Source organism: Danio aesculapii, chromosome 3, assembly GCF_903798145.1.
Source record: "Danio aesculapii chromosome 3, fDanAes4.1, whole genome shotgun sequence".
Classification (NCBI taxonomy): Eukaryota; Metazoa; Chordata; class Actinopteri; order Cypriniformes; family Danionidae; genus Danio; species Danio aesculapii.
The window spans coordinates 26,354,944-26,376,486 of NC_079437.1; the positions used below are offsets into that span (position 1 = coordinate 26,354,944).

Here is a 21,543-nt window from a genome sequence, read left to right on the forward strand (position 1 = left end):
TTTTTTAAATTCTTTTTCAGATGGGCAAATGGGAGAACCAGAGTTTGACTTTGAAATATCCAGTGTGGCCTCGTTTTAACTCTTTTGGGGATGCGGAGACTGATGACAATCACCTGACCATTGTAACACTGGAGGAGAAGCCTTTCGTCATTGTGGAGAACGTGGAGCGCCTCACGGGCACCTGCATGAGGAACTCTGTACCCTGCCGCAAACACATCAAAGAGTAAGCCTTGTTTTCCTCATCTTCCCCATCACTCATATGTCACCTCAAAGTACCACTCTCAAACTGTTGGATGCTTGCCGTTTTGGCCCTAGAGAGCTGCGTAAAGTGATGTAAGAGTGCTCTTGAAGAGTGTTTGATATATGTTGAGGGTTGTTGATGACTACATGACTACATATATCAATCAGTACGGTAGCGTGTTACTGTCTGTTTGTGACTGGAAGACATCAAAGATTTTTACATCCTGGTTATAAATAGCACCTTGACCTTGACTTATTGTTCAAGAGAGACCTGCAGGCATTGTTCTTGAACTTTAAATGTTTTGGAAGAAAGAAGCCTTGTATCCTCACCAAGGCTTTATATGATCAAAAATACTGCAAAATCTGTAATATTGTGAAGTATTTTTACAATTCAGCAATGTTTCTGTTTTAATTCAAAGGGCACCTATGATAAAAATCAACTTTTGTAAGCTGCTTGGACAGCACTGTGTGTAGGTATAGTGTGTCCACGGTCAAATCGGAGTGATAGAAACACAATAAGTCTCTTATAATAGGATTCAAATCCCTCCCATTTAGAGACTCACTGCAACATAATTAAAAGATCTCAGCTCTCTGTGATCATCAGCACCTCAAGAATGAGTTTCACAAGTTTAAAGCGTTTTTAAAACAGTCGATGTTTGTAATAAGTACAGTAAAATCGCTATGTAATTCATCACCATAGCCGCATAGTGTTAGTACAATTCTAAAAAGACGCTTCAATTGTAGTTTGTGAACTTAAATCAGATTTTATTTTGTACATCAACATAACAGATGTCCATACAGCAGTGTATATTAACATGCATCCTGTTACTGTGCAAAAACAGTGCAAAGCTATATGTGTGTGTGCTTTATAACGACATTGTGTGCGACTCATCATTGCAGAAAGGCTTGAATTAACTCCACAAGAAATATCCCAACTACTGGAAAAGTTCTTACTTTAGTAAGGGAGATCTGCTTCATTCTTAAAATCGCTAAAATTGGTTGGGTTTAGGGAAGGGGGAGGGTGGATCAGTCGATCGTTCGCTCAGTAAGTCAGTCAAAAAGTCTGTCAAAAAGTCAGTCAACAGCGGCCTCTGGTGGGTTTATGCAAGAACAGCAGGCGCGAATTGCACTCCCGAGGAAAATTTGAGATCTTAAAATGTGTACACAGCGGCCTCTCGTGGAAACGTGCAGAAAAACGTGCTGCCGGACATATTTCGCGGTCTCCAGAACCTTCTGTAGCGGTATGTTTTCAGAATGAGCCTGGGTTACGCACGTGGGAATGGTGGGCGGGGAAAACCAGCTCATTTGCATTAAAGGCACAGGCAACAAAAACAGCTACAATGTCATAACAGCTCAAATTTTGCAGATTTAGAAAGGTAAATTAAATTATCTGATGGCTATTTTGAGTTGAAACTTTACAAACACATTTTGGAGACACAAAAGACATGAATCTTGAAAAAGGGATAAAATTGGTGCATTTAAAATTTTATTACAACAAAAAAACATAGTATGTTTTATTTAAATTGCACTATGATGGCAACATTTTTAGTGTCTTAAATGGTCCTTCAGAAATCACTTTAATGTGCTGTTTAGATGTTCAAGAAACATTTATTTATTAAGTGTAGTTGTTGTAATTTGTTTTTGCAAGTTTACGTCGCAGTTTAGATTTGCCTTTTTAGAATATCAAGTATAAAGTTCTTAGTATAAAGTTATTTTATGACTTCACTTTTTTTTATCTCAGTATTGCAGCTTGGCTTTTATACAAATTATAAACTTATAATTGCACATTTATATCTTGCACTTTGGAAGATAAAAAAGGAGAAATTGCTCAGTATAAACTCTTAGGAAAATATGGTTTTCCTAAAAAATTGTGTTTATAGTATGCAAACTTGAGGTTATAGCACATTATTCTTTCTAAATTGAGACATAAAAGACAATTATTCAGATAAATATTTTATGATTAACTTTTTAATAATATTTTGTACTGATGCAAAAACAAGCTTCCTTACAAAGCAATAGCATTAAAAAAACATTTTAATGTCTTTTTTATCTAAAAAACTTAATTAAATTGTCTTTACTGTCACTTTCGTCATTCTAATGTGTCCTTGCTGAATACTTATTGCTGAAATGCATTAATTTCTTAATATGTAAACTTAAATTAAAACTCATTTAAAAAGGTCACAGTTGTAAATGTTGGTGTGATCTCTGAGCCATGATTAACACAGGCTGTTAAAACTGCTCTTGTACCTTAAAGAAATGCACAGGGGCCTTTATGTTATACACTGCTAAATAGGGCGAAGAATATATGATCTCATAGGATCACTATAGGCTGCTCTGTACGCATGAAGATTAGTCTCATCAAAGGCAACACACAAACACACTAGAGAATACATGGATGCCACACATGTCCACTTGCAAACAGGCCAATGCTCACTGTTGTGTTCCTCTAGTGGCACAATTCCCACTCAAGCATCCATTGTGCCTGTTTAAAGAAAGAAGAAGAGGCAGGAATTACTGAGGCATGCAAACACACTGGCATGATCCACAGTCCAGTCATCCCCGAGATGGACACGTCTCTCATTCATTTTCTCTCGCTTTCATTCTCAGTTTATTGGTTTCTCATCTGCTTGCTTTTATAAGCAAAATTACTCCCCCAAATTAAGTACTGAGCCACAATCGTGGTGAACAGACCTAGTAAAAATTACTTTAGTACATCAGAAACACCAGCGAGAACTTCGACATAATGTAAACAAGATCAGAGAGTTGTTGTTATTTTCTGTATGATGTGATTGCAGTTTATGTTTATGCCTTGTTTACATGCTAAAAAACGATTAGTTTGCTTTAGCGCTGAAAATGTTGTGGGTAAAAGATTTGCGCTGAAGAAAATGATATTCTTTTTTATGTTCATCAAAAAGTCTAGAAAAATCATTATAATATATTTATAATTTACATACAGTTAAAGTCAGAATTATTAGGCCCCCTGAATTATTAGCCCCCGTTTATTTTTTTCCCCAATTTCGGTTTTACTGAGAGAAGATTTTTTAAACACATTTCTAAACATAATAGTTTTAATAACTCATTTCTAATAACTGATTTATTTTATCTTTGCCATGATGACAGTAAATATTTTTATACTAGATATTTTTCAAGACACTTCTATACAGCTTAAAGTGACATTTAAAGGCTCAAGTCAGAATTATTAGCCCCCCTTTGATTTTTTTTCTTTTATAAATATTTCCCAAATGATGTTTAACAGAGCAAGAAAATTTTTACAGTATGTCTGATAATATTTTTGATAATATACTTCTGGAGAAAGTCTTATTTGTTTTATTTGGGCTAAAATAAAAGCAGTTTTTAATTTTTTAAAAAACCTCTTAAAGTCAAAATTATTAGCCTCTTCAAGCTATATTTTTTCCAATAGTCTACAGAACAAACCATCGTTATACAAAAACTTTGCTAATTACCCTAACCTGCCTAGTTAACCTAATTAACCTAGTTAAGCCTTTTAATGTCACTTTACGCTGTATAGAAGTGTCTTGAAAAATATCTAGTAAAATATTATTTACTGTCATCATGGCAAAGATAAAATAAATTCGAAAGACCCACCCCCCACTGATAAAAGGTCCAGAATTTGTCCCATCCATGAACTCGTTTGTCTTATTTTGGCTTCTATGCCAATAAGATAAATTCATAAATTGCAAAGGTTTCAAAGAAGACTTCCAATAAATGCAAACAATTATAGTCCTCGTCCAGTTGTGCAAAAAACAAAACAAAACAAAACAAAAAAAAGCATAGAATCTGATGTAAGTGAAGTCATCTTTCACTACAAGTAACTTTTGTTTTGAATCTTAGACCTTATTCTTGAAAGAAAACAAAATAACTAGAAAAAGGTTTAAAATTTTAGCCCATATTAAAGTTCATTTTTATATTAATTAGGCTATTTTTGTTATCCGTGAACTTTCAAAATATACCTTTTTTTTTTTTTTTACAAAAAAACATAAGAAAAACCAAGAATTTTTTTTTTTCATATTTCTTTATTCTAAATATTTAGCAAATGTTTTTAGTACCTCAAAAAGTGGTAAAAATAGTGCTAATCCAGCTAAAAAAGTGTGCTTAAAATGTCACTATAAAGCAGTATTTAAATCTCATAAATAAATAGAAAATAAGGTGAATAACTGCAAAAGGTTCAATTTTTGAGAAAACTGGGGCTGTCAGGCTCTAAAAACCATAAAAATATAATAAAGTTCTCCATATGGCAATGTATTTTTTGTCTTAAGTCAAACAAAGGCTTTCTGGACAGCCAAGACATTAATATTTACAGGAAATGGTCTTTGTGCATTGAGTCCACAAGAGATTTAGCAATGTCCAGCCTTGGTGGACTTCAAAAGACTTTAAATATACTGCACAACTTTTATGTTTTATAGTACTTTTGCATCCTTTTTGAATCTCAAAAGAATCCAGTGCACATTCATTACAATTGCATGGATAAATGGTTGCGTGAAAAGGTGAAAAATCTAAAGGTTACGATTTCTCTTGTGTTTCATGAAGGATGAAAGTCAACAGGTTTGGAACAAAATGTCAGTGATGAAATTGCCAGAAGTTCATTTTATACAGTGATCTAATCCTTTAATCCCAAAATGGTGAACTTTATTTATGGGATGATTCACTTTTTTTGGGCCCAGTATGACAGACAGACAGTCTAACACTCTGACTGATCTTTGTCAGAGATAAATATGGTGATGTGGGAACGGCTGCTCATCTGGTGTCCTCAGCTGTCGTTTTACCCTCAACTTCAGCTGCCGCCGAGCTCTGTAGATGCAGAAACTGATGCAGTGCCAGCTTGACAAGCCACAGACACAGAGGAAACATGCTTCAGTGACCAGGACACACACACACATGCACACAGACACACAAACAGATGCAAACAATTCAAGATCACTCTGAGCCACTGAGATATTTGTGTTTTCAATGCAAATGTCAGAATTCAGATGTCTGAGGCTTGTTGTCAACTCTGTCGGCGTACCACCAGCAATTTTGACTTCTTATCTACATTTTCCACTGTGTTTCAAATGATGTGTTGCATTTCTGGTTTGGAAAACTTCCATTCGAGCTGAAACAAATCGATTCGCATTATACGTTTGTGCAACAAATAATCCCTATACTTGTTAAAATCAAGGTTATAATAGTTTTAGATTATTCATTAGTTTATTTCGTTTTGACTTTTTGTTTTCAAATTCAGTTAGTTTTAATTAGCTTTTAGAGGTAGATTTACTAGCTTTTATATTTTGAAATATATATATATATATATATATATATATATATATATATATATATATATATATATATATATATATTGTAAAAGTTTTAGTTTAGTTTTTATTAGTTTTAGTATTAGTTTTAGTTTCTTTGTTTGTTGTTTTTTGTAAATAAGGATTATTTTAGGTGCAAGATTCAAAATCATCAGAATAAATATAATAGAATAAAAGCTCAACCAAAGATAGCTTATTTTGACACAAGAACAATATAATCTACCACTACCATATACCCATTCTCATATTCAAATACAACGGCCCACAAGATAGCAGCCTTAATTAAAATATGTGTGCAAGACTGCTCCTGAGGTTAAATACACAGTAGTAATGGGAAGTTCACATCTTTAACAAGAACCAGATCTTTTGTGACAATCTTCCCAAGTTTGGATTGAACATATCAAAATATAGTCAGCAGTCATCATTTCTGTCAGTTAAAACATCACCATGATCTGGAAAGTTTCTTACAATTACGCTCTGCATCCCAACTGAAGCACGATTCACAACTTCCTGTTATGAAATAAACTTACGTTTTGCCAGAACCTCTCATTTAAGCCCTTGGTTTACCTGTGCTGCAGTTGTTCAAGTTTATTTCAGTCATAGCAGGCTGTCATGTAATGTTTGCGTTTGGTTCACCTGCTGCATCACACATGCGCAGTCATGCCGGTTTACCACTTCTCAAATCTGATCTCTATGCACTGTTCTAATAACAGAAGAACTCGGGAAATAGGTTTGTTTTCGAGTCAGAGTGGGTATCAGGCATATTAAAAAGTAAGTAATTTCTGGATAAGAGTGCTTAACGTTACTGGAGACGTGAATCATTTCAAATGATTAAGTTCAATTTGGTGAATTAGTTCAACTTAGATAATCCGGTTAAAAAGAATGATTCCTACGTGATCGCGATTATTAATACAGAAATTAAACCCATTATTTGGCACAAATGTGTTAAATGAATACCTTTAAGTCACTGCTTGGGTCGTATGTAATATTGTTACCATGCTGCTGTTATGTCCAGCCGTTGTTTTTGTTGCTGGAGCAACAGCAAGGATGACTAGAGAAGGACCATCTTGATCTGGTCAATGGCATCAGGATTACAGACTCTGAGGTGCCGTTCAGGTCAAAAACCTGCAGCGTGAAGTAAATAGATTTACTTCTAAAAGGCTTACACATGCATTAAATAAATTTACAAAGACGAAAATGAATTACGTTTTTGCTATAATTTTAGTTCGTTTCAGTTAGTTTTGTATGTACACGATGCAGTTTCAGTTAGTTCTGTATGTACACAATGCAGTTTCAGTTTGTTTTGTATGTACACAATGCAGTTTCAGTTAGTTCTGTATGTACACAATGCAGTTTCAGTTTGTTTTGTATGTACACAATGCAGTTTCAGTTAGTTTTGTATGTACACGATGCAGTTTCAGTTAGTTTTGTATGTACGCAATGCAGTTTCAGTTAGTTCTGTATGTACACGATGCAGTTTCAGTTAGTTTTGTATGTACACGATGCAGTTTCAGTTAGTTTTGTATGTACGCAATGCAGTTTCAGTTAGTTCTGTATGTACACAATGCAGTTTCAGTTAGTTTTGTATGTACACAATGCAGTTTCAGTTAGTTTTGTATGTACGCAATGCAGTTTCAGTTAGTTTTGTATGTACACAATGCAGTTTCAGTTAGTTTTATATGTACACAATGCAGTTTCAGTTAGTTTTGTATGTACGCAATGCAGTTTCAGTTAGTTCTGTATGTACACAATGCAGTTTCAGTTAGTTTTGTATGTACACGATGCAGTTTCAGTTAGTTTTGTATGTACGCAATGCAGTTTCAGTTAGTTTTGTATGTACACAATGCAGTTTCAGTTAGTTTTATATGTACACAATGCAGTTTCAGTTAGTTTTTTTTTAAACTCTCGTTTTTATTTTTATTTTAGTCACCGAAAATGTTTTTTTAACTCTAGTTTTAGTTTTTTTTTTTCGTTCGTTTTCATTAACTATAATAACCTTGGTTGAAATCTGTGTGAGAGGCTTTGTGCTTTATTTTTTATTCTTAATAAAAATAATGTGACGGTTGGTATTTTGATATGACATTAGTATCATAAGCATATCTGTGGTCAGAGCCTTTTGAGTTCGCTGAGATTATTATTATTATTTTCAGATTATTATTACAGAAATATTCAACACATTTGTATGATGCTGTGGAGAGTTTTTGGTGTAACTCCCATAATTAATCTAAAGCATCATGTGCTGTAAGAAAAAGGTGGCTATCAGGCATGATTCACACTCTATGTGTTGCTTTGGCAAGTGGCCACATTGGCCTACCATATAAAAAATACTAAAGGAATAAAAAAAAAGAAAGAGAAACAAACATAGTGGCCGCTGCTTCTTCATATGAGTGTAATTGGTGTAGTAAAGACAGAGAGGAGGTGGTCTGGTGTCATAAGGGAGTGCTTTTTATTGCCTCTGGGTATGGAAATCTGAGGAAGACTCCGTTATAATATGGATTCTGCCATGTGAGAGTTTGAATGGAGCCTCTGCAGGAGCCGTGGGAATTCATGGCGTGCGTCATAGCCAGCGCAGAGGGGAAGAGATTGATTTTAAACTGGATTTTGCCTAGGCAGTCGAATGTGTATCTCTCATTGTGGAGACAGGAAAGTTTGTTCATTTCTGCAGTCAGAAGGCACACAGCCACTTCTGGCTGCCAAAAACACTCCTCTGCTTTTATGTGATCAGTGGCTGGCTTTACAATAAGCCCTTTTTTCAAGCACAATAACAAGAAACACACATTCCATATCTCAGCTTTTTTATACATTCTGTTCAGATAACTGGTTGTGGAAAATTTAAGTTAAAGTGAAGACTTTTTTTGAGTCATTTTTAATTGACCTAATTTTAAAATGAGTTTTTATTAAAGTTTATGCATTGGATTTTTTCCTAACGTAATAACAAGAAACAAAAGGTTATATCTTAAGGCTTTCATAGTTAACTTCCTTAAAGGAACATAATTGTACACGTATCCTTGAGTTAAACCACTGACTTGAACCATTTTTGAACCAATTCAGCTGATTTCATATTCTGGCAGGGTTAGTTTAGCTTAGCTTAGCATAATAAGGCTCGTTTACACCAAGCATATATAATGATAAATGTATTTGTCTACACTGGAAAAAAGGTTGTTCTGAAAGTGATCCCAACTATCGTTTCTCTACATCCTTATCATTATAGCTGAACTTTCCTGTTGTTTTACATTCAAAATTATTTTTGAAACAATGGGCTCTATTTTAACGATTTAGGCGCAAAGTCCAAGCCCATGGCGCAAAAGCATTAGGGAGTGTCTAAATCCACTTATGCTATTTTAAAGACAGAAAAATATGATCTGCGTTGCGGCGCATGGTCTAACAGGGTTGAGCTTATTCTCTTAATGAGTTATGGGTGTGTTTTGAGAATAAACCAATCAGAGTCTCACCTCTCATTCTCTTTAAGAGTCAGTTGCGTCGCACCATGGCGCATTTGCTATTTACATGGCGGACTTTGTAAGTGGAAAAACTGAATACTTCACTAGCGAGAAAACAGTTAAACAGAGCATCTGCAGCACAAGGATAAAGAATGAGCCTCCTCCAATCGGCCTTTACTTTCACATTCTCTTTCTCTCTTTCGTGGATAAGGAAATGGTGTTGTACGCACTCTACTGAAGACATCCGTTAGCCTACATAATTAATTTTATTTGTTAAGCGCAAAGATTTGTTTTAAACTATTTCTAAATTCAGTTCTAATTTCCAGCAAACAAATTTTTTTTGACCAAGAAGTGTGGTTATATTCAAACACTATGCTATGCACATATGATCCAAAACCTGACAGGTGGACCAATCTAAGCTTGTCTTAAATAAAACTAAAATAAATATGCAAATAATAAATATTACTGCTAATAATAATAAAATTAATAACAATAACAATAATAATAATAAAACAAAAGCAAGTTGTCATGAATAAACAAAAAGAAAGCCCCCCGAGATGAAGAAGGCATGGATGCAGTGGTTTTTATATTTATGTAGAAACAACGTGACAGAAAACGAGAAAATTGGTCTGAAAATAGCAACACGTCGGGGAAAATACGTCCTGCGCCTTATTGCGCCGGGTGTATGATAGGACCCAATGTCTTTATTGTTTTTTTATAATTATCATGCTTGGTGTGAACAGGTCAGGACCCCTTGGGGGGTCGCAGGACAATGAGCAGGAGTCGCTTGGTGATTTAAAAAAATCTAAGAAATTTTATTAACCTATTTGAATTACCATATTTTATCCATAACCTTTAGAAAATTAAAAATAGTATTTAATAGTTAGTTTAAAAAAAACAGTGTGAAAATAAAAACCCATCAGCCTTTCATTTAGATTTTCTTTTTATTGGAATGCGACCTCTTCCGTGATTATGTTATATTAACACAGCAATAGTGTCAGTTCCAGCAGATTGATTTTACAGCACAATGTTAAACTTTGACACCTTTACAGCATGCACATAGGCTACATTAAAAATAAAGACCACGAATGAACATGGATGATGATCTCCAAGTGGTGGTCTCCAAAATTAAACCAAGAATACACTTTTGCTGTAAACATTGTGCTCACCAGTTTCATTCGGTGAGGTTAATATTAAACTAAGCAAATTAAATTACTATAAAAAAAAGTCTTGGGTGCCTCACAGCAAGAAGATCACTGGTTCGAGCCTTGGCTGGGTCGGTTGGCATTTCTGTGTTGAGTTGGCATATGCTCCCCATGTTTGCGTGGGTTTCTTCCGGGTGCTCCATTTCCCTCACAAGTCTAAAGACATGCTGTATAGGTGGATTAAGTAATGTTTCCCAGTGATGGGTTGCAGCTGGAAGGGCATCCGCTGCGTAAAACATACTGTATGCTGGATAAGTTGGTGGTTCATTTCACCTCGGTGACCCCAGATTAATAAAGGGACTAAGCCAAAAAGAAAATTAATGAATGAATGAAAAAGTTTTGTTTTTAGATTGTTGCACTTTGTGCTGTTGATATGCTCGTGTTTATATAGGCTTTTTGGTGTGTGTGCATCATTTTGTGTAATATTTTTATGTTTGTAACCCCTTCCGAGGATAGTGGGGTTGCGAGTAACTGGAATTGTTATTTTGGGGGTTGCGGGCTGAAAGGTTTAGCAACCCCTGCTTTAGACTACACTGTTGAATTTTTTTTTAAAGATGATGCAATACATTTTTACATTACATTTTATTTTATTTGAGTTTTTATTCATTTAAATTGATTTTATTCACAAGTATTCAAAACTTATGCGCTTTTCCTAACTTTTTTCATTATGTTGAAGCAACAGAAGCAAATATTTATAATAGCTGCATGCAGACAACAATTGGGGACAACAATAACATGACAGTACCAGTTTCAGAAGGAATTGGCGCTCATGGGAGCAATCTGTGGAGACAAAGTACACTCATAAGTGTTTTTTTCTCACCGTTGATCTGTTTAAAGAACATAGAGAGCTGAGTCTTAATTAGCTTCAATCTAAAAGTTAAATGAGTCTCCCAGGTGGCTTTGCTAGTTTAAGTGTTGTCTGTCTGAACTCACAGATGGTGGCTCGATTACTAATGCAGCTCTGTCCTGTCTGCAACCCTGTCATTTCTTCTCTTTTTTCATACTAAAGTACACTTTTCTCTACAAGCTTGGCGACTTTGTACAACTGCCTGGTAATTGGAGAGTGCACTGTATTCACCTAAGTCTCTCATAATTACGTCCAGCACATGCTTCGCTGTCCCTAGAGTGCATATAGTGCTGATTTGTGGTTAAGCATCTGAGCTGTTAACCAAAAGGTTGTAGGTTTAACCCCAACAAGTTATAGTTCATTAACCACTGCCATTTTACCCTTGAGCAAAGCACTTAACCTCAGGCTTCTCCAGAGGGACTTGTCCCTGTAATACGTGTACTGTAAATTGTCTTGGACAAAAACAAAAAGTTTTTAGTGTTCCTGACTCAGTGTATGGAACTCTATTGCAAATATTTACAGTTCTGTCAGTTATTATGTAGTCAGTTATTATATAGTCCGTTATCATATAGTCAGTTATCATATAAAACAGTTTGTACAGTATAAAAACTATGGAAACCTATGGAATTGTCCCCAAAATTCACAAAAAAAAAAAAAAACTTCTGACAGTAATGTATTTATTTCGGAAAGCTAAAAACAAAACATAGAGAATAAATAATGCTATCAGAGGCTCATATGTGGCAGTTGTATATTACAAGTTGTGCAGGTTAATTCTCACACTTAAATAGTATTTATAGCGGCTGTTTGAGTTTGAGCAATGATTACACCCAAATGTGCACCAGTATTCCAATTTGAGGCACTTTTATTTTTATTAATTTCTCGTCTTTCACTTTGGTTTACATGTCAGTGATTATCCATCCAACACTCAAATAAATCAATAAATAAATCATTGGTGTAACGTAATCTAATTATGACACACATTTCTACACATTTAAATGATGTTATTTCACCTAGATTTAGGCAAATGGAGCCAAAGAGCAAATTCTATTTGAACCAATGTTATCAAATCACTTTTACCTGTATTATGTTGGGAATTTCAATTGAACACAGTTGCTGTTTGAGTTGAGCCAATCAACTTTAATACTTTATGTGTGAACAACCAGAATGTTTTGTTTGTTTGTTTGCACATGTAAAAACAACAGTTGTTGACCAAAGTGCTTTACAAAACAACCAACATACAAAATCTATACATATATATGCAAACAAAATATGTAAAACAGATTAAAAATTAATGAATTGCAATCAAAAGCAAGAGACAGAAGGTCATTTTTTTAAATTAGACTTAAAGGCACCAAGGAAAGAGCATGACCTGATATGTAAAGGCAGACCACTCCACAGATTAAGGGCTGTGACAGAAAAAGCCCTGTTCGGTGAACTGTTCCAGTTCAAAGTATTAAACTTCTAATGTTTATTTGTTTTTTGGTCACACTATATTTTAAGGTGCTATTAATCCTATTACCAAACCATTAACTAAGACTTTTAGTTAAGTCTTTTAGTTAAGTAGCTCTATAAACTACTAATTTGCTGCTTATTAATACTTATAATACTATAAACTACTAATTTGCTGCTTATTAAAATGCATTATAAGTTTAGGTAGGATTGGGTAGGATTAGGGATGTAGAACCAAACATTTGGATGTAGAATAAGGTTATAAGTGCTTATAAAAATACAAAATCTTAATAATAGGCAGGTATATTAAGCCAGTACTTAGTAGGATTTGGTATTTAAACTAAACGGTTACCTGGTTATTATTATTTTTGATTATTATTTTTTTTTATGTAACTTATAGACTGTGTAATTAAAAAGAGACTGATCATAAAACTGCCATTAGCACAGATATTGACCATTGTGTAAAGCAATAAACATCATTGTTAATAAAGCCTCCAACATCCCAAGCATGAACACTACTCTTGTACACACTGGTAAACTCAAAACTCAATTAAAACCATTCTAGGTGAGCATGAAACTCTAACAAGTCTTCCCCTTCACTTAAAACACATACAATTAATATTATTGTCAACATTTTTCCTTCTACATGCTATTACACAAAGCATTCAGTAATGAAAACTAAACATCCAATACCCATGTAGTTACGTCAGTGTAAAGCCATTTTTTTGAGTGAAGTATGTTGGAATATCTAGCCAGTTCCATGCGTGTTCAATAAAAAAGGTCAGGAGAGGGTTTTCTTCAATATCAAAAATATCAGTAATTTATTGGATACAAATGAATAATTCGATTCACAGAATTCTGGTATTCTCAATGAAATGCAATAAGTTACATTACAGTCAATCATTATCCAGACCTCCATGGGCCGCACCCATACGTACATCCTCTTTCTCTATGAATTCTCTGCACAACATTAAAAGCAAAAGACTTCTCGACTGCACATATTCTATGTTCAGTTTCTGCTCACAGGAAGTTTAGCTGCAGTGCTCAAGTTAATTTTAGACAATCAGGCTTTTGCATTTCTATCAGTTCCATCTACTTCTGCAAAAATGCTTTATTAGTATGGCATATCACACTCAAGAGAAGAAGTTCAATAAATATATCATCTTTAAGTAATACAAATACAATTGTTTAATCAAAAGAAAAAGAGACAATATAATAAAAAATAAATTACTTTTTCCTAACAAGTACCATAGTTTGCCAACCCCTCCCCTTGAATGAATCTAAGGGAGAAAGGAATAAAGTGTGAATGACAGTATAAACACCAGACATAAGATAAAGTAAAGCAGGTCTTGCTTCAGTCAACTCCTCCTGACGTGTCTAAGAGCAGGACCTTCTGTCCTCCTCCAATTGAAATAATCATCTTGATTGCCCCGTAAATAGAATTGTCTTCCTCATCGCTCAGGGAAAACAGGAACCCCTCTGCAATTAAGTCAGCACAGATTGGCGGTGGTCTTTACGAGACATCAGAAATCTCTAGCCGACTGCAATTTTCACCAGAGGTTTGGCACTCCCTTGATGGCTCCCTGAGAGGCTCTCATGGGAAAGCCCTACTATTCATTGTAATTAAGAAATATCTCCACTCCCGGCAGCGAAAGGCTCTATCGTTCATGCTTCAGCACACTATACCTCCTACTGTACTCTAATCCCAGCTAGCAATTGGTCTGCGCAATCAGGCTGCTGTCCAAAAATATGCTTTAGACACACTGCAGCTAAATGCAATTGTGACTCCTCTTCTGAGGGCTTAATCCTGTTCTGTTCACGCTGAGATTGGTTATACATGCAGTGAAAATCACGTGAAGCTCACTAAAGGTGCACTAAAGGAGGGCTCCACAGATAGCGATGTACAGTTTGCGTGTAATTTCGTGTTTGTGGCTGGATTAGAGTGTAAAAATATATTGTGAAGTAACAAAATGGTGTATGTAGTCATGAAATCAGTGCTTGGATTAACTAAATCTCATTCTGTTCACACTAAGTTCTCTTGCATATAGGAGTGACAACCAAATTAACTCTCAACTGAATGATTTATAAATGATAATCCATCTATTTTGTTGCAAATAAAGCATTTTTTCTTAAAAACAAAAGGAACTTTTTTGAATGCCAATTTAATAAGAGGTGTTTGTAGCTATTAACATTTTTCATTAAAATAAATCTGACTCAACATTGTTATAAAACAAGAATAAACATAACCGAAGAGTCCTGACAATATACTTCAAACGGAGGACTGCAATTCAATTCAATTCAATCCATGTTTATTTCTACAGTATAGCGCTTTTACATTGTAGATTGTGTCAAAGCAGCTTAACATAGAAGTTCTAGTAAATTGAAACTGTGTCAGTCCAGTTTTCAGAGTTGAAGATCAGTTTAGTTCAGTTCAGTGTGGTTTAATTTTCACTGCTGAAAGTCCAAACACTGAAGAGCAAATCCATCGATGCGCAGCTCTGCAAGTCCCAAACCAAGCAAGCCAGTGGCGAGGAACAAACTTCACCAATTAATGAAAGTGAAGGAAAAAAAAACTTGAGAGAAACCAGGCTTAGTTGGGCACGACCATTTATCCTCTGGCCAAACGTCCTGTGCAGAGCTGGCCCACGGGATCAGTGCTGAGACACATCTGTCACTGGGTCTTTCAGGAATCAGTCTCATGCTCTCCACTCCTCCCTGTTCACCACTGCTACAGCTACAGACTAACATAAGCGTAGATGCCGTTCAAATTATAATGTCTTTTGGAAAGTGTTACCAGTTCAGGTTGCCCTAAATAAGCCAGACTAACGATCTTTTAGAGGATTCGGATTTCAAAGATATTTTTGTTTTATGTGTATGCTAATGCAAAGAGATGTGTCTTTAATCTAGCTTTAAACTGACAGAGCAATATACTGCTAGGGGTCCTTGTAAATGTTTGCAGAGAAGACATAAAATGTCTAAATAAATAAAGAGATGATAAAATTATTTTTTTAAATGCTGTAAAAGAATCTAACAAATACAACACACAAATAGAAATGCCTTTTGTTGTGGAAATAGTAACACCTTGAATAAAACAAACAATTTTTTAAATATATATACTTTTGGATGAATGTACTATTCATACATTTTATGCATCTTTGTAGAATAAAAGAATATCTTAAGAGTAGTATGTGTCTTGCTTATACCCTTTTTATGCCCCAAAGTTGCCATGCTAATCATTGTAGTTTCAGGAGTGACTTTTGTTCACACACAAAATAATAAGTAAGGCATTCTCATATTTGCATATTCAAAATGTTGCATTTTCATCTAAACTGAACTTCAATTCTGAAATCTGGACTTTACTGGAACTTCTATGTTAAGCGGCTTTGACATTCTACATTGTAAAAGCGCTATATAATTAAACTTGAATTCAATTTAATTGAAACCAGGCTCTTTGGAGATATGTAACCAGTGCTACATTATTTTGAAAAATGCAAAATATGTGCCCAGGGTTATACTGTATGCTTGCAGTTCAAGTTTTCACAGATTCTTTAGAGGTCACCATGTATATTTTTGATAATCTAAAATATGTTACCGGGGCACGTTTTCTCATACCTGCCATTTCTCATAAATCCACTAGAGGTCCCTGTGTACTTTTCTGCCAATCTCAACATCCTTCTCGCATGTGTCCAAGAGAAGCCAATCATGCATGAATCTGCTTGCTGTGGACTGATCCACCCACCTATTCCCTTTACTAAACCCAAGTGTAGTGTTTTCATAAGCAGACTACAAGAGAAAAGCCACTGTGGTTGCATGCTTTTACCATCATTTCACATTGCTTTTTTTAAGTTTGTTTTACTTAGAACTGTCCTTTTCTGGACTCGAACCCTGGTCCGCTCCCCCCTTTTACATAATGAGCTACCGAGTAAAAAACTCAGGCCAGTATAGCCGTCCGTACATAGGTAAGTGGTCAGCGGTAGTGTAAAAAGCAGCAGAAATTGTCGGTGGTATCATACCTCTAATGTTTTACACTCTAAATGCAGCCATATGTACTCCCAGACACATGTTTTGCTTTTCTGAAAAATGTAGCCCCGGGCACATATTCTCAATGAGTCTGAGTTGGATTGATCGCATATCTTTCATCGTAAAATGTTTCTGATATCTGACTCATATTCTGACTATTCTGATATTCTGACTCATATATTTAGCTTTTAGTTGATCTGTGACTAATGTGCTTTATCCATCAGCAACACCACAGAGGGAGGAGGGACGTACATTAAAAAGTGCTGCAAAGGCTTCTGCATTGACATCCTCAAAAAAATCGCTCGAAATGTGAAGTTCACCTACGACCTTTATCTGGTGACCAACGGGAAGCATGGGAAGAAGATCAACAATGTGTGGAACGGCATGGTGGGAGAGGTAAGATTTCAATAGCCAAATCCACTGATGCAATTCGTTATCGAACTCTTGCTTTCCTACCATCTAAACAAAGGATAGATTGAATAAAGTTTTGCCCACAGAAGCAGAGTGTGCTTCTCTCAGCTCTCCACTGGAATTCATTTTGTAATAGAGAACGCCTGCTAGCTATAGAAATGTGCAATTGAAGAAAGGAAAAAGCTGAAAATTTTCTGTTTAATTGGAAATTCAAAAGGAAAAAAAAAACGCTGCAGAAATAAGCGAAATATCCCTGGTGTTCTGTATATAAACTTCACAGCCTTTGTCTAAACCTCTGTGTATCTTTGTCTTCTACCACAGGTGGTGTACAAAAAAGCAGTCATGGCCGTGGGCTCCCTGACAATCAATGAGGAGCGTTCAGAGGTCATCGATTTCTCCGTCCCCTTCGTGGAAACAGGGATTAGTGTGATGGTATCCCGTAGCAACGGGACTGTCTCTCCATCAGCATTTTTAGGTAACCATCTGCAGCGCTTTCCTGACGATGGCAAGGGGCGTGTCTCGTTTCCACCTGTCAAAATATTGAATGGCCAATCAAAGCGTAGATCCGACAGAAATCCGCTGAAGTGGGCCGCTTTTAGATTCATAGTACCCTGAGTGCTCCTTTATGCTTGATGGCACTAGATCAGCAAGCCATTATTTAATTAGCATACGGCCAATAATTACAGGGTCTGAGAACATTCCCCAATGGACACTTGCCAGTTTCCCATTTACTTCCCACAGTAAAGCTCTTTAATCTCTTCGGCTTGTCTATAGTCACATATCAAGCAGAATGGCTGGATGATAGTCGCTGACTGTGTGTTTTTTTTTTTTATCCTGATCTACCTGTCTCTCTCCGCAGAGCCCTTCAGTGCTTCTGTGTGGGTGATGATGTTTGTGATGCTACTTCTGGTGACTGCAATGGCTGTCTTCATGTTTGAGTATATCAGCCCCCTGGGCTTCAACAGGAACCTCGCTCAGGGCAAAGGTACGTAACCAGCACTCTCAGCTACTCCCTCTCTCTCTCCCTCCGCGCTTCCCCTGCAATGCAGTCGCTCTTTCAGATTCAGGCACACTCGTAATTCCTCGCCCCCCTGCTCTGACAGAGGCTCTCACATCTGCACTACAAACCTGCAAAGTATAAAGGCTTAATTTATACCCAATTTCACCCAGTTTAGCGCTGAGTGGTTTCGGGCTCCTAGTTAGTTCAATTCATTTTCATTTGATTCAAGTGGATCAGATTTAATTCACATTGGAGTGCCTTTGTTACGTGGTGCTAAAAAGCATTTCTTCTCTTGTTAGATGACTCATTTGGAGCTCCTTTTTTCGCTTTCAAAAGGGAAGCACGTCAAGGAGTTCCAAGATAAATCAGCTGTCCTGCTTTACAAAGGAACCATTTATGTATTCGCTTCGGTGTATTTATCCCAATGTCCCACAGTCTTGCATGCTGTCTTCATTTATATTTAACTATTCGAAAATATTAAGATTAACAGCGGAGCAGTAGGGTGTTGTACGTGTCCATTATTCTGTGCGAGTGCTCTAATGACCGTGCAGAGGGGCGATTATGTTATTTCTGAAATAAAAGGCTTTGGCACAAATGAAGGATGTTAATAAAAAGTGTCTTCCGCAGACCCCCACGGACCGTCTTTCACCATGGGGAAAGCAGTGTGGCTCTTGTGGGGCCTGGTGTTTAACAACTCTGTGCCTGTGCAAAACCCCAAAGGCACGACCAGTAAATTCATAGTGTCTGTCTGGGCCTTCTTCGCTGTCATCTTCCTGGCCAGTTACACTGCTAACCTGGCTGCCTTCATGATCCAGGAGGAGTTTGTGGACCAAGTGACAGGCCTAAGTGACAAAAAGGTAAAACAACACATATATACACATTAGCATTCAAAAGTTTGAAGTCAGCAGAAATGTCCTTTTATAATGTTATTTCTTTTCATCAAGAACATACAAGTGCGAATAGATGCAAAAATGATAATGTTTCTGTGCATTACACTTAACAAAAGAGATTACAGTAGTTACTTTACTTAAAGGTGCTGTATGTAAGTTTTTGACTCTTTTAAAGCATAAAAAAACGTAGTATATTTGCAGATATTTAAGAAACATGCCAAGTGAACATTCTTGTTTATCTGAAAAACAATGCTGAAGTCAGATTGGCCAGAGCGCTGTCTTTACTTTGGTTCTTTTAACCCGCCCAATGCTAGTTTAGCCAATTAAATTTCAGCACCCCGGGTTGCCTTGTTGCAAAACCGCATGTTTCATTCATTCATTTAGAAAGGCTCTTAAAGCATGCATCCATGACCGAAATGCAACCTCCAATGGAAATGAGACGCAGATTCAGTTCCACATGAGGTTATTAATTAGTAAATAATATAATTATTGCGAATGTAAACATTAGGTGAGCAGGTTATATTGTAACCACGTGTCCTAAACAGTTTGGCTGTTTGCACCAGACGAAGCAGCACAGAATATGCACTCACTCACGAAATGGTAAGGTTTATAATCTAATTAATACATATTAAACCTCTTTAACATTATTAAATGTAGATGCTGAATCACTAATATGTGTTGTTTTGCATTATTTTACAGTTCTAAATTCAAACATTTTTTTTTAATAAATAAATCGACACCTTGGAATTATAAAGTTCTATCTGCGTTATGAATGATTTTGAGATATTGAGCTTCAAAGTTTTTGCATTCCATAGCAAACAGTATGTGTGTAACATTTGTTTTTTTTTAATAAAAAGTCTTAAAATGTAAACAACTTATAAAAAAACATACCATAATGTAAATAAGTTGTCATTTAATAAGAATATGTCAATAACTCAATTTTGACAAAAATATCAGATAGAACCTAAGAATTCTAAGGTGATAAAATGTCATGTAAAACAGCATTCAAAGTCACATTTTTAGCATTTAACATTTAATAAAGCGCATGAGCTGTACCTGAGGTGATCATTTCATCAAGTTTTCTGTTGTTCAGCTGCATGAAATAGAAGCCGTTTCTAAAATATAAATTCTAGGTATTGGTTTGGTTAGGTATTATAACTTTTAAGATGAAAATATTCCTTCTTTCGCATGCTGTTGCTTTTATTTAGAACATGATTTAAATCAGCCTCAAATCAGCGTTTAGGCTTGATCGTCCGGCACACTCACGTCAATCTGGCAACCTGCGCTTGCGTGTGTTTTTATCCAGGAATGCATTACCTAGTTCAACCACTGGGTGTCAAGTTTACATACTGCACCTTTAAAAAAGTGAGTAAACCTGTTTACTTAAACTTGTATTATTTTGCACATATTTCATTTACTTAATAACCTTGTCAGTGGGTTTACTCACTTTTTTAAGTAAATGAAACAAATCGCTTTTACAGTGCAAATTCAAATATTAGGATGATTTCCAAAGACTTGATTGATAGTTAAATAAATTACTTTAGAACAAATAAATGGAAAATAGTTGTGTATGTAATAATACTAATCAGTAAAATGTATTAATACTAATCAGGGTTCTAAATGAACCTTTATGCTTATTAGCACTGGTGCTCCTAATAATAATTTCGCACCCAGCAATTATGAGCACTACTACAAGTTTTGTTTTAACAGATTTATTGCATTTGAAATCAACACTAATCAAAACGAACAAACAAACAAAATATATATCCATGCACCCACCAGCCCTGCATACACTGCTTGACATGAATGAATCTTAGTCAATGATATAACAACTGTGATGTGTTCTCACGAGTGGTGTCTGATATTGCACAGATGCTATTGACAAATAACTTATTATTTGTATACGTCATCTTATTAGCAATGCAATTAATAGCAATGCAAGCCCTTTTGTGATGGTGTATGTGGAGTTACGTTTTACATATAGCTGCCACTTTAATTTAATTTAAATTAAGAATTAAACAGAACCTTTCACGCTTAAATCGTGTAGATGTGGCAAACGCTGCTACCTGAAACACTGGCTTTATGGTTAATGGTTTAGTCATTTTCATAGCAGACTTTAACCCAGTGATAGTCTTTTATCCACTCTTCGAAAAGTATAAATGGTGGATTAACATTCACCACATGATCACAGTTGTGCCATTATTTGTAATTTTAGTTTGTTTCTAAAACAAAATCTATCCATGTTGTTTTCATCTTCAGCTCTTTATTTTTTCGAGGTTGTAGCTCCCTGTCATCTGAAGGCAGAAGGCGTTGACTGAGTGATTGATAGCCGATATTAACCAATCCATTTGCGTTCAGTTCTAGAGCAGTGGGCCAATCATAAGAGCTTGAAGGCGGGGCAAGCATTGCGGGTTTTGTTTACTGCAGCAAGTTGAAATGACAACGGTTTTAAACTATTCCTGAGCGTTGTGTTTTAGGTGCAAAGATGCATTCTGCGTGAATGTCCCATAAAACATTTTGCAGTGGAAACCGGTCGCACGGCAAAAATTTTATGCACTCACATAAATGCTCCCAAATAAATTCTGAGATCACATAGATAAAATTTTGGGCGCATATGTGACTCTTTTGCTTTTGCTGTATTTTGACAGACAAATGCAGTCTTTGTACTGTTCTGTATGTGAATTATGAGCATTTAAGCATGTGTGTGTATTTGTATTAGAGACAAATCAGTG

General features: G+C 35.7%; 1 protein-coding gene across 1 annotated transcript in view; it reads left to right on the top strand.

Moving 5' to 3' along the window:
- The window catches only part of grin2aa (glutamate receptor, ionotropic, N-methyl D-aspartate 2A, a), a 203,999-nt gene that overhangs the window by 169,238 nt on the left and 13,218 nt on the right, over positions 1–21,543 (top strand). Inside the window, exons 5-9 of the mRNA XM_056453522.1 lie at positions 21–223; positions 16,735–16,906; positions 17,243–17,396; positions 17,781–17,906; positions 18,549–18,778. Of these exons, the coding sequence (XP_056309497.1) occupies positions 21–223; positions 16,735–16,906; positions 17,243–17,396; positions 17,781–17,906; positions 18,549–18,778 (885 nt within the window). The remainder of the gene's footprint in view (positions 1–20; positions 224–16,734; positions 16,907–17,242; positions 17,397–17,780; positions 17,907–18,548; positions 18,779–21,543) is intronic.